General features: G+C 38.1%; 1 protein-coding gene across 1 annotated transcript in view; it reads right to left on the bottom strand.

Annotated features, from left to right (window-relative positions):
* The window catches only part of DNAH3 (dynein axonemal heavy chain 3), a 55,323-nt gene that overhangs the window by 16,490 nt on the left and 25,613 nt on the right, over positions 1 to 13,220 (bottom strand). Inside the window, exons 29-45 of the mRNA XM_051632700.1 lie at positions 12,593 to 12,701; positions 12,195 to 12,308; positions 10,919 to 11,095; positions 10,085 to 10,176; positions 9,444 to 9,663; positions 8,499 to 8,633; positions 7,163 to 7,274; positions 6,547 to 6,788; positions 5,844 to 5,944; positions 5,660 to 5,765; positions 4,232 to 4,361; positions 3,528 to 3,764; positions 3,042 to 3,145; positions 2,404 to 2,698; positions 1,786 to 1,965; positions 662 to 785; positions 414 to 570 (exon numbers count right to left, since the gene is read on the bottom strand). Coding sequence (XP_051488660.1) covers positions 414 to 570; positions 662 to 785; positions 1,786 to 1,965; positions 2,404 to 2,698; positions 3,042 to 3,145; positions 3,528 to 3,764; positions 4,232 to 4,361; positions 5,660 to 5,765; positions 5,844 to 5,944; positions 6,547 to 6,788; positions 7,163 to 7,274; positions 8,499 to 8,633; positions 9,444 to 9,663; positions 10,085 to 10,176; positions 10,919 to 11,095; positions 12,195 to 12,308; positions 12,593 to 12,701 — 2,635 coding nt within the window. The remainder of the gene's footprint in view (positions 1 to 413; positions 571 to 661; positions 786 to 1,785; positions 1,966 to 2,403; positions 2,699 to 3,041; positions 3,146 to 3,527; positions 3,765 to 4,231; positions 4,362 to 5,659; positions 5,766 to 5,843; positions 5,945 to 6,546; positions 6,789 to 7,162; positions 7,275 to 8,498; positions 8,634 to 9,443; positions 9,664 to 10,084; positions 10,177 to 10,918; positions 11,096 to 12,194; positions 12,309 to 12,592; positions 12,702 to 13,220) is intronic.

Genomic DNA, 13,220 nt, shown 5'->3' with positions numbered 1-13,220 from the left:
ATTCATTTGTATTTTGTGACAAGAAAAACTCAAGGCTAAATTATCAGGTCTTGTTCACTGATGAGCTTGCCATTTGTAAAAAAGAGATAACAGGTCTTTTTCCACCTTTGTTTCTTTAGTATATTTAGTTTGCAGGTTCAAGAGAAGGGACTGTCTGACTTATGTACAGACCTCAACAGATGGGCCTTGGAGCTCTGGGCCAAACTGTAATACATGCAAAGAATGTTTTAAAAATTACAGTTGTCTCCTTCAGAGACAGAAAATATCTAGCAAAGTATTCAGGGACTATCCTGGTTTTAAACCTTGTAAATCACAGTTTGTGTATTCGGAGATATTAACTTACTGATATTATAAAAATAATTTGCTAATTACATAGCCCTTTCTTACAGCAACGTAATTAAACCACAACTTACTTTCAAATGAGTGTGTGGACAGAGCAGCACTCCTTTAATAACCCTGGAAAAATCCCGTAGATTAAAGACATAGTGGGACTTTGAAGGAGTTGGGAGAAAATTATCAACTGCCATTTTAAAAATCACCATGGTTGCTTGGACCATTGTGTTACCCAGCCTTGAGAAGGAAGAGAGATACAATTTTAACTTCTGCAGACAAATCACAGAGAAAAGATGACAAAGGTGTTACAAGAAATATGTCACATTACCTCAAAAACATAGGCTCAAAGCCTTTGCTGAAGTGCCAATCAGAAACTGCAGTAAAAATTCTGGTTAATATATGATCATCAAAAGAACAGATAGATACAATGTTCAAGTGCCGTGTGAAGCGCCCTGTAACACACACACAAAGATGCAGAAAGGCTCAGGAGTGTCAAAACATCCTTCCACTTTTCAGCTAGCATATTCTAGGATTGACTGTCACTTGAACAAGACTTGAATCTCAGCTCCAACTCCATAATTTTGTTTCTGACAAATTTCTGCCCCCTCAGTGATGCAAAATAAACTGGTTTACATTTTATATCAGTATTTCACTTGAAATAACTTCTTAAGAAAAACATGAATCTCCATTACAACAAGGCCACTGTTACCCAAATTAAAAGTTCAGCTCACATTAGCTCTGTTGATTGTGATATGACACAGTAAAACTTCACAAAATCAGGTATCTTGTTATGGGCTTCCATCTAAAAAAATATAAATCAGCCTATACACTAGCAAATTGTACAAATTTACCTGTATCAGAATAGCTATTTAAATAAAACCTCCTCAGAGCACATATAATTATACCTCTATTAGACTGTTTATATGAATATAAGTAGCATAAAGTGCCTTATAATGGTGTAGCTGTAGGTACATTAGAGCTTTTAGTGACCTAACTTTTAAATTAGAATATATAACCTCCCTTATGGTGATATGACAGCAATCATGGACTTGCAGGCAACATGCTCATAAACAAATGCAGGCAGCCTATCTTAGCAGTAGGTGGTACAATTTCAGAAGAGAAATGCCAGAAAGACTTGGCAAGATGTATTACCTCCCTTTTCCAAATAATAGAAAATTGAAAAATTGTCAAGTTCTCTAACGATAGAATTATTTTTGTCATTCATAGTTTGATCAACATTAAAAACATTGTTTTTAATGTTGATTAAACTCCCTCTGGAAAAGGCACAGATTTGATCTTGAACACACAGACTTTTATCTGGAAAGGCCCACCCATTGCATGTACCTGTAGGTTTACAGGTAATAGAAAAATGTAGAATTTGTCATCAACAAAATTGAACCTGCCTCCTAACTTCAGTCAGTTAAGTACTTGCCACAGTAATATATTCCCTACCTGTAATATCATTCCGGCCTCCTCCAGGTGGACCCATAGCTGAAACAAGCTGCACATCTGTTATATTAATCTTAGATGTATCTTTCTTGTCATACCAGTGACCATGATCAATCCATTGCCTGAGAAGCTCAATAGGTGGCTGGGCTCCATACACCTCCTTTGCAGGCATGTTTAGGTCATCTGTGGAGAACACAGACACTAAATGAAAAAAACCCTCAGTGTTTAGGAATTATAGTTTTCCTTCGAAGCTAAGAAGGAAAAAAATAACTAAGAAAAAAATAACTAAGAAAAGTTTGTGCCTTGTTATACTTGCTTCCCATTAAATTAACCAGAATCAAATGATATTGTACTTCACAGGCATACATGGAGGTTATGGTTTAACTTAGTGTGGCTGGTGATTTTGATTTGTGTCATGCTGCAACACTATGAACTAACGTGAAGACAAGCAGCACTTAAGTTAGAAGCATTTCAGCAGGGGGCAGTGCGAATCCTTCTTTGGACGCCTGAAAAAAGCCAAGAGCACTGAGGCAATCCAAAATTTCTAGTCTCAATTATTCACTTCCTTTGCCTAAAGCCGGAATTAAAATGGTATAAAAACCCTGAAAAAAACTGTCTTACCCACAAATATTACAGCTTTTTTCCCCAAAGGAGGTCCAAATAATCCTTTTTTTCTTCTGTCCAGCTTGGACATAATAATATCCTGGGTTTGGTTAGCAGAGGTTCTTGCAGAGAAGGTAATGAAGCTTGGGATGTATTTTTCCTTTGGAAGTTTTAGTAGAAAACTGTTTGTTATAGCTGATTTTCCAGTACCAGTGGGACCCACAAAAAGCAAAGCAACTTCATGCTCCACATATGTTTTAAGAAAAAATATTTGTCTGGCAGTTTCCATTGTTGGAATGATCAGCTCAGATACCTGTTACACAGGAAAGTAAAACAGCACGTGAAAATGATCATCCAATACCTTAGTCAACACAAATATCTGAAACTACAGGAAGTTTGTAGCACAGATGCATTTAAAAAAATATCTGACATCTGAGGCTATAACAAGGTTCTGTTAGATAGCATGGCTGACTTCTTGTTCACTGTTTATACAGTAAATAGCACAACTAGTACTGCCTATATCACGGTTCATAGACACTATATAAAGCCTGGAAGGAGAACTGCAGGGTTCAGTATGCCTTAATTCTGTTCCCCTACTGTGCAAAAGGAAAGGAACAGCACTATTGTTTTCTATAATGAAAGGTATCAATGTGAACCTTAGCCTCTGGGGAGATAACTTGCTCTTCTTTTGTGATGTACTCCATCCATGTGTTCCACTGCCCACCGCCATGCTTGTAAAAATAGTAGTCAAAAACACTCCCTGTGAATTGAAAACACAACATAGGAAAATTCACTGATTAAAGAATAAAAAGAAACTTTAATCATTTCAGTGTGAGATGTCCAATACTGTCAGCTTTGTGATAACAAAGGCTTTCTAGCACACAAGATACCTCCTTCTCCCCACCATTAGCATAGCCAAATTATTTTGGGTCAGATTCAGCTTAACTGTTTGAGTACAACATGAGGCATATGCTACTCCTGGTTAAAAGAGCCAGGAAAAAACACCGACTGTGCAGCCCCAGGCTTGGCAGATGGTGGCTCTCCTGCAAATTCAACATCTGCCAGGCCCTATTCTCCCTTACAGTGCTGAGTTTCCTTACTGCATTTTAAAAGGCCAGGCAAGTACAGTTATGAAGAATCACCTTTGTCTGGGAAGCTATTGCTTTTGGTAATCTTCACATTTCCAGGGCAGGGGTATGCAGTATTCATTCCCAGTAGCAAGTTGCGGTAAAACAAATCAAATTTCTTCCTGCTGTCTCCATCAATGATCCCACCAATTGTCCAAACCAAAGCAAAAAGGAAAAGCCCCTGCAGCCATGAGGTGATCTGGTGACTAGACATGTTTATCTTCTCCTCTTCCTCAGATGGCATCAATTCATCTAAAACATGTATTTTGAATTTCAGTTAAATGCCAGTAATAACCATAAATCCCAATTCAAAATGCATTTTTGTGAAAGTATTCTGAGACAATTAGAGCACTGTCTTCAGTGGGACAAAGCCAATCTACAGAGTGAAGATCTTGTCTGTGTAAATACTGTTTTCAAATAAAAATAAATGAGAACAAAAAGTATTTACAAAGGGTCCAAAGTCTTTTCTTCAGACACTAGCAAATAAAGATCATGTTCAGTTTTGCAATGACACCACTGACCAAATGTGAAAGCTCTGTATGCCAGTTCAAAGAACTACTACTAGTACTGAGCCGTGAGAAAGGACGTGTGTTGTATCATCTTTACTATAAGGAATTCTGTTGGTATCTCCTTGCATCTGATAACCTGCATCTTATCATGGGACACAGCAGGAAAAAAAGAAAAATTGAAATAAAATGAAGAAGGCTTAGGGTACTTACCAAGCAAACAAGTATAGAGTTTCATCAAGCTATAACTCAGATGAATAGAGGATGTTTGCACAAAGACTTTGCAATTAAAGTGAATAAAATCTAAACAGGGCTGGACTAGCCACATAAACAGGTTATTGACCTACAGGAGAAAAGGAAATGGATTTAAAATAATGCAGGAGTTACTACTGTCCCTCAATTCTCTCTCAATAAAATATAAGCCACGGGAAATTCTTCAAGTTGGCAGGGGAAGATCAGGAAAGGACCTGTGTGAGGCAGTACTTGCATGATCACAAGGTCACAGGGTCATAATCTGATGGTGAAAACAACTTGCTTCTACCACAGAGAAGTTTTCAGCAAGAATTTTGTTACCCACTTACCAATTCAGACAGCAGAGCAGCAGCTCAGCCTAGGGAGACCACTGCTTTTCTTAGGCAACAACAAAAACATTCCAACAGAAACAAAGATAAGGCCTTCATTCTCCCTTAAAAAGAACAGGTCCCTACTGAGGACCCAGCACAAATACTGTGCCACAGCAGAAATTCCAGAAAGCTGGAACTGACTGGTACCTGCAGGAGTGTCACAGCATGCAGGCAATGACCATGGCTGGTGGTATCTGCTTCATGAACTCCAGCAGGTCACCAGGAAAGATATCTAGCTTTTTCCAACAGATTAGTACTCAAGGACATGCACTAAAGGATCAAGCTATCTGCTGGTTAAGGAATAATTATTTTGCTCTGATTAACTTAGAAAACTGTCAATAAAGAGCTCTTCTAGTCTTGGTACCTCTCTTGAATTTGGCCCTCATTTCCTGAAAAAAACCTCAAAGGGATCTTGTCAAATGACAGAAATCAAAGTTTTCTCCAGCTGCAATCCTATTGCAGACAGATCTTACTCTCACTCTTTTACTATATTTTATTGCACAATAAAAGGGAATTTTATTTTTTATAAGATTAAAAGCTGATTCCCACCAACAGCTGCTGAATATATCCCACTGAAGATATATTACAATATACAACTTGAAGAGCTCTCATTCATGCAAGCAAACCAACACACAAAATACTATTTAGCAAGGATTTATGATGTGACCAAGGCTTTGAAAATCATGCTGTTAATGATAATAATATCATTACAAGCATTTCTCAAGCGAAACTCTAGATGTCTTAGATAGGAGTTCAAACATTTTGAGCCTTCCAGTCTTTTTCCACATTGCATTTCTAATATTTTGGCATCTCCAGCTCTCAGGCAGTTTCCTTGCAACAACATTTGACATTCATTGCTACATTACAACAGCCCCTAGGAGATGTGAGACCTTCTAAATCCTGAAAGTACGTCAGGAAGTTTTGATTCTGCATGCTTGCCTTCAAGTGGGCAAACTGTGAGCATCACCTCAAAGTTAATCTTCTAAATTAGAGCTATGTAAAAAATTAAGTCTCCCACCAGCTCTCGGTGTTCCTCCTGCAGGGTTGGAGGCAGCGTCTGCAGGTAGGAATCCTTCAGTGGCTTCCAACCTAACTGTTCTGCATCCATATAGATCATACCACACCTGGGAAGAAGAAACAACTAAGATAGAGGAACAGATGTGCAAGGTGGGACAGTTCAAGTTTGAATGGCTTCACATTACCTGCTTACAGTTGCTGGAGATGCTTCCTCTAAGTCTGCTGGCTCAAAGATTAAACTCATTTTTGAATTCATCTGAATTATTTCACCACTCATTAAGCACAGCTAGAAGAAGAGCATCACATAAACACCATGTAGTCATGTCAGTGCTGATCAGTCAGTCAAAGCAATGCCTGTCATAAAAATCACTCAACATTCTCCTTAGTGTCACTCTTTATTCACTCATTTGTATTCTCACAATACTTGATGCTTTCTGACCTCATCTCAACTTTTCTACATGTTACTGTAATGACTTGCAGAGACACAGAGAACTATGCTCTACCTTTAAATAACTGCAAGGAAAAACAGTTAAGACCTGCAGCTTCATTTTAGTTAATTTATTCACTAAGTAATTTAAGGAAGTTCAGTTTCCAGTTACAGAACTGATTTAATGTATTTCAGCTTTCTAAAAGGGTCAATGAGAAAAGCCTCCATGAGAAACCTCACTTCAATAACACAGGAGCAAGACAAGGCTTCTAGGAAGCAGTAACAGCTTAATAGCGTCTACTAAACGCACTCTTATAGCTGGGGAAAAAAGCAATACTTTTAAGTACATCAGCCTTTCCTGAGTCTCACACCTCCTTCGACTAACATGCTAACAATATTGCTACTACTAAAAAAAAGTATGCATTATTCAAGGACAAGATTACTGGCAAAAGTCAGGCTACCTTTTTATTATCATCCAGCACAGTGTTCATGTTCTCTATCCAAACTGCATCCACTGGGCCATCAAAAATAATCCACTTCCGATCATCTGTCGTAGAAGATGCTTGTTCCCTGAAGGCATTTGCAAGAACTCCATCTGTCCACTCATGGCTTACAGGGTCAAAACTACCATACAACTGCCCCATGGTAATTGCTTTGGGATTAATAATTTTGTATTCAACAGCAAATTCATCCATGGATTTTGCTGTGTAAAAAGACAAATAGATAAGCTTAAGAATTGACAGTTTCATTCAACAAATGAAGTACAGAACAAGGAGATTCCTGAGGATCCATCCTACTTCAGATGCTCAAAGCCAAAAAACACAGCCACTTGGCAGTTAGACAGCAGTAAATAAGAAATTCCATTACGTGTACAAGGAAAGTACAAAGTCCTATGTGCAAAAGCACATGAAAAAAAGCAGAGCAGAATAGGAGCTACTTACAATCTCCCTAGCAGAGCTAGTTTTTTCAAGGGTATTATGCACAAATACAATGCGTAACACATATCTCTGCAAAGGACAAAGATTAGCCACAGGATTAACTTCATGTAATGAGAAGCTTGTGGCTGAACAGCATTACCTGCATACAAATCACCCAGGGCTCCTGCAAGCACTTGGTACGCGCAGGTCTTCCCACCCAAAGGCTCCCCAACAATCATGAAGCCGTGGCGCACCAGCATCATCTCGTAGATCTGCACCAGTGACAAGAGACTCTTTGGCATAGCACAAGGGCAAGCACTATGGGCATGAAACTAGAGGTATCTCTCATGCACTCGAACACAACAGGACAAACATGAGCCAAGTATATGCACTCTATTAAGGCTGAACGAAGTGTTAGCGAAGTCAGAAGGGAAGTGCATTATGGCAATTATCACTGATAACTGAAGAAGTCCTTGCCCCCAGACACCCTCCTTTTCTCCTTGCTCAATACATCCCTCAGTTGTAACAGCATCATTGTACAGGCTGTACTAAGTAGACACTGCAGATCACAGCCCAGTGTCAAAGCCTTCACTAAAATAAATGGTTACCAATGAAGCTAACACAACCAGAATGAAACTACAGTTCTGAGGATCTGCCAGAGGCTGACTTTGGACTGCAAGGGTGGTAACTTCCTCAGTTATCCCACAAGATCTTGCCAGAACTCAAGTCAAAGGCTTCAAACAGACTTGTAAGAAGAAGCCTTAAGAAGATTTATTTATTTATTTATTTATTTCAATCTTAGGCTATGGGTGGTGTTTTCTGATTTAGTTTTAATTCCTAACCAGTTAATACTACCTCTAGTTAAATGAAAGATAAAGCATGGTATGCAAAGAAGCTTAAGTCAAGTCTGAACATAAGCCATAAGCTCTGAAGTGCTGCTGGAAGGGCTTCTCATGATCCTGCTCCAGGCCATGCATTTTTGCCCTTGCTATTGCACTGTCACTGGGCTGTGCTACTCACAGAGAGAAAAAAAACAAAAGCATTTTTTAAAACTGCACTAATGTTAGTAAATGGGGATAATGAGAACACAGAGTTGGAGGTGAAGCATAATCAAGGGTGATAAATGTCATCCTTTTCAAGACTTCTCAAGATTGTGAGCAGAACTGGAAAGAGAACCTGTCTCTCAGTTCAGAGTTCTGTACACTGGCTACACTGCCTCAGCGAGTGAGAGATTCCATTTAATTTTCTATCCTGACCCGTAAGACCATGTGGCTGCACATTAGGCCTCCTTCAAAGGCTGGCTGAATTAAAAAAATCAGTATGAGCTAAGCAGCCTTCTACTCCATGATTTTTACTCAGTAAAAATATGCTGTTTGTAACATTCTATTAATTGATCATGGAAACTATTAGCTATTCATTCATGACACAGACAGTGAATGAAGAATGTTTCTGCTCTCACACTTTTCTTCCCCACAAGTAAGTACATGAAAATAAACCTGAATGATTTTTTCAATGAACCATGGAACTGGTTGAAGACTCCTTTTTTCTATATTTTGAGTTAGTGTCTGGATAAACAGTTCATAGTCAGGTGTAGGAAGCACGACTCCAGGAAACAGGTCAGATATGATGCCCTGTGAAGGAAGAACAGAACACTGATTACAAAAAGGAAGAATTCCCAAAACAGAAAAATCTACAAGTAGAACAATATTCACACAGTCAACAGGAGCTTAAGAGGAAATATCCTCAGCTGGAAAAAGCTAACTTCTAGGCAAACTGTAGTCATTGACTCATTCTGTGCGCATGAAACAGAAATGAGTGCCTGCATTTTTCAGACACACATTTTGTAAAAGAAAGCATAACCTTCTGCAAATTTGCCCCCAGTATTTCAGGAAAGGATGTGAAAGTGGTTGAAAGAATTTCACTGATGAAATAGATAGATATGTGTTCTGAAATTTCAGTGCAATCACCCTGCGTGTGCTTGTACTCTAGCTTTTAGGTCTTTAATGTTGATTGCTGTGTAGCTTAGCCTTGTCTTTTTTTTTTTTTTTCTGTTAAAGCAACACGTGAACAGAAACCTTGTCACTTTAATTCTGACTACAAATTTGTATTTGATCATAATTTAGTTGTCCACATCACTTCTGAATCACAAAGTCCGAATGCAAATTTTGAAGAATGGTTTCCAAAAATGAAACAGTACATAGTGACTTTTAGAAAGATATCTTAAAAAGCACTTTATAGAATAACTTAAAAGCCACCACTGAAAGTTTGCTTTTCAAAATAATACTAACAAAACCATAGAGATCAATGGTCTGAAATAACTCTATACTAATACAGCAGCATCTAGATCAAACTGTTCTAGATTAAGATAATGACTTGTTTCTGTAGGTTCTTATAATGGACCTCATCATCACAAAACCTAACACACTGACCTGATAGCTTACCTGAAACAATGGCACGTCCTGTGCCAAGAATTTGGCCAAGTTAACATCCAGCAAAGCTCGAAGTAACAATACACTTTCATTTTCATCTGGGTACTTCAGTTTTAAGTTTCCTGCTGCTGTCAGGACAGATTTAACAGCACGCATTCCATAATCATAGTGATGCTGAGAGGACAGCTGCTCAGAGCACAAACGGTAAGTTGCAACAATTTTCTGGGCAAGACTGTGGATGTTAAAATATTACATGTAGAATGAACATCTCACCATGCAAGGAAAATAACTTAAGTACCTAGGTACACAAAGAAACTGCAGTGATTATCAGACATATCAGCTGACAAGATGGCCCAAAACACCTAGGAAGCAGAACTGTAGAAACTGTAGCCATGCCAGAAAATGTGCATGCCATTTAGGAATTCTGTTCTATATTATGATACATTTTTTAAATGATTCTGTGTAGAGGTGTATACCCATCAACATGAGGTGGTAAATGAGAATTGATGGTAAAGCAGAAGGTTAAAAAGTACTTTCTAGAGAAACAGAACATGGACAGCCTTCCAGAATTACATGCCAAAACCACACATTTTGTGTATAAAGGAATGAAGTTTATCAGACTCTATTGAGGTGGAAAATTCAACATGTCTTACCTTCGAGAGTCCAGAAAACCCATTGAATAAAGTGAAATTTCTCCAATCAAAGCATAATCTGGAACCATCATGGCAACTGTTCGGAACAGTGCCTGTAAGAAAGTAAGATACATGCTTAGACTTTGGAATATGGTAATAACTTGTGCCTGTTTTGTAAGAATAGTACCTCTTCATAAATTAAGAAACTTCTATACTCTGTATTCCATTTTCATTACTTTAAGAATCACCTGAAATCTGTGATATTGCATTAGAATTGAATTCTATTCTATTCTATCCCATTCCATTTCATTATCATCTTATCAAGTCACTCAAGAGGTCTGTGCTAAAGTGTTGTAGGATCAAATGTTTAGAAAGAGACATCATCCTAAAGAAATAGAGGGAAAGGGAGGTGTCATTCATCTCACTTTCACGGTAGGCAAACTAGCACATGGTGCGGTTAATCTCTTGTAAAAGGCCATGAAAAAAATTGTGACAAAGCTAGGAAAAGAACTAGGATAATATTAGTCCCTTCTGTAGTGTCTGAGCAACTTGGAAAATTACAATAAATTTAAACTGGGATTTTGATAGCCAAGCCATTGTAAACGAGGAGAATTTCTACCTAGAGTGAGCACAGTTAAAGCTGTGTACTGGTATTAGAATGGTTAGACCGGGACCTTTCATCTGTGAATTTTGTACAACCCTATCACTTATTAAGGCTTAGCAAAAAGAGCAGCAGAATACACTTGAATGGGTTACAGTGTATTATTTGATAGCTACCTTCCTTTTGTTATTAGAATAGGCCACCAGCTGCAAATTCTGTTCAATTTCTACAAGAAATCAGGATTCCAGATTTACCTTCAGATTATCAGGCAGCTCTGCCCGTCCAGCATACCCAGGATTCATTGTGATAAACACAGCACAAGTGGGATTAAGAGAAATCTCTGTCCCTTCAAAGATGAATGTTTTCAGTCCACGAATAATAGCTTGCTGGATGCTGAGGATTTGCTGGGCAACTACAGATAATACTTCAACCTAATAAAGGCAGAACAGATAGCACAACATAAGACACTTGGAGACAACAGAAAATGTTTTTGTTTATATATTTTGATAGCTGTATCTGCATTCCTCCAGGTGAAATCATCCTGTGTCTGATAACTAAGCCCCTTACCTGCCTATTGAAGTGATTCTCTGAAAATTAGTGCCACCATTCCCTACCTTACCCAATGCAGACAGAGCAACAGGGACTTCTAAGAGCCTGCAAAGGTAAATACCATCTGCCTGAATGTAGACATCTAAGTAATGTGGACAGGAACTCCCTCTGGAGGCCTCCAAAAGCACTTTTCTTTCAGCTCATATACAGAATTTAGCCTATTTAGAAAGACTGATTCCCTCAATGCCCCAAACTGAAGGCATGGGTAAGGCAGCCTAGGGCTAATCCTCACTACTTTAAAGTATCAAGGTAACAGAATATTGGAAAATGACAATGCTAACACTTGAATTCATTCACAAGTAAGTTACAGCAGACCAACAGAGAAATTAAGGTGTCACGGTTACTAAAACATAAAAGCAGATCTTAATGGAATTCCTACATTTACTAGTATTTACTTAAATATAACTCCACAAAAATAACAATAAAACTTATCCAAAGTCCACAATTAAAAAAAATAATTAAAATAAGAACTAAAACAAACAAAAAATTGAGTAAGACCAAGGAAGGGATTAGATGTATCTGGCTACACAGCTAGTGGCAGTCAGTCATCACAAGAATTCCTCCTTTGGGGTTTGCCTTCTGATGAACACAGATAAATGCAGCCCCACAACTATAGCTTGATTCCTCAAGGAGAAGAGGACAGCTCTTTCCCAGCAAATGAGTGTCACATATAAAGGAGGAAATTGCACAGGAACAATTTTTTCAGCCAAACTAGCTCAGAACACAATGCTTGTACAACACAGCGCAGGTGTTCCTAGAGCAGGCAGACAAGTACCTATTTCTCTCTCATTATGGAAACAAGGAGTCTATACAACAAACAGAAGTAGAAAATGGACAGTAATGCTGTCATGTCTCAATCTAAAAATTTTTGTGTCTTAAATTGAAGCTTTATCAGTTTATTTATTCAAGTTAAAACATTACCTCAATTCTATTGAACTCGTCAAAGCAGGCCCATGCACCAGCTTGTGCCAGTCCCTTAAAGAACTTGCCCATTGCCTTGTAATCAAGGCCATCGGAGCAATTAAAGACCACACACTACAATAAAAAACACAGAGAACATCTCTTAGTATTAACACAAAGTCCACTATAAAATTCTTAGCATCTAAAATGGAAAACGATTATTATTTCTAACTTTGGATTACAACCCTAAGATGCCATATAAGCACAGTTCTAAACCTGTGCTACTTGCCAGCTATTTCTGTGAATAGAGAATAGGTACAGAACAAGCAGTTCAGAATAGTATTAAGAATGGCATTTCATTAAACATCCACATATCCAAACATAAATAATGGAAAGAAAAGAAGTTTGTACTTAGGTACCTGCTTAGCTAGAGCTTTTGCTAGATCTTTTGTTGTTTCTGTTTTGCCAGTCCCAGCAGGTCCTTCTGGAGCACCACCGAGATTTAATTTTAAAGCACCCATTAACGTCCTGCATAAACAAGAACACAGGAACTAGAAATAATAATTATAACAGCAGATTGTTTCTGAAGAGATAGATAAATATCTTCCTATGCAGGTTCCCCTGGAAACAATTTACTTGTTCCCTATTGACTTTCAGGTTGCCCTAAAAAACCAGTATTGTCTCATAATTGATTCTCATTTGTGGAAGCTCACATTCACCCACTTGGCCTACAAGGAATGTCAAGACTTTTTGTTACATGCATCCACCCTGAATATCCTCAATTATGCAAGCAAATGCACAGTGAGATGAGCAAATAGGCAGAGTTCACAAAAACCACATTTTTTCATCAAGAGGCACTCCTTACAACAAGAACTTGAAGCTGGCTTTATAAAATAAGTAAATCTTTAGAAATGGCTGAGAAACCATAAAGGTTGTTTCAAAGACCTGGGAATCACGTTGCTCTCCAAGTGATTTTCACCCTAAAAATGAGATCTCCATTAACATTGGAGTCATCTGATCGTTTTGCAAAAGCTTCATTCAAAGGCT

This window comes from Apus apus, chromosome 14 (genome assembly GCF_020740795.1).
Source record: "Apus apus isolate bApuApu2 chromosome 14, bApuApu2.pri.cur, whole genome shotgun sequence".
Classification (NCBI taxonomy): Eukaryota; Metazoa; Chordata; class Aves; order Apodiformes; family Apodidae; genus Apus; species Apus apus.
Note: the sequence above shows the minus strand (reverse complement) of the source record. Positions and strands in the feature narration are given on the sequence as shown.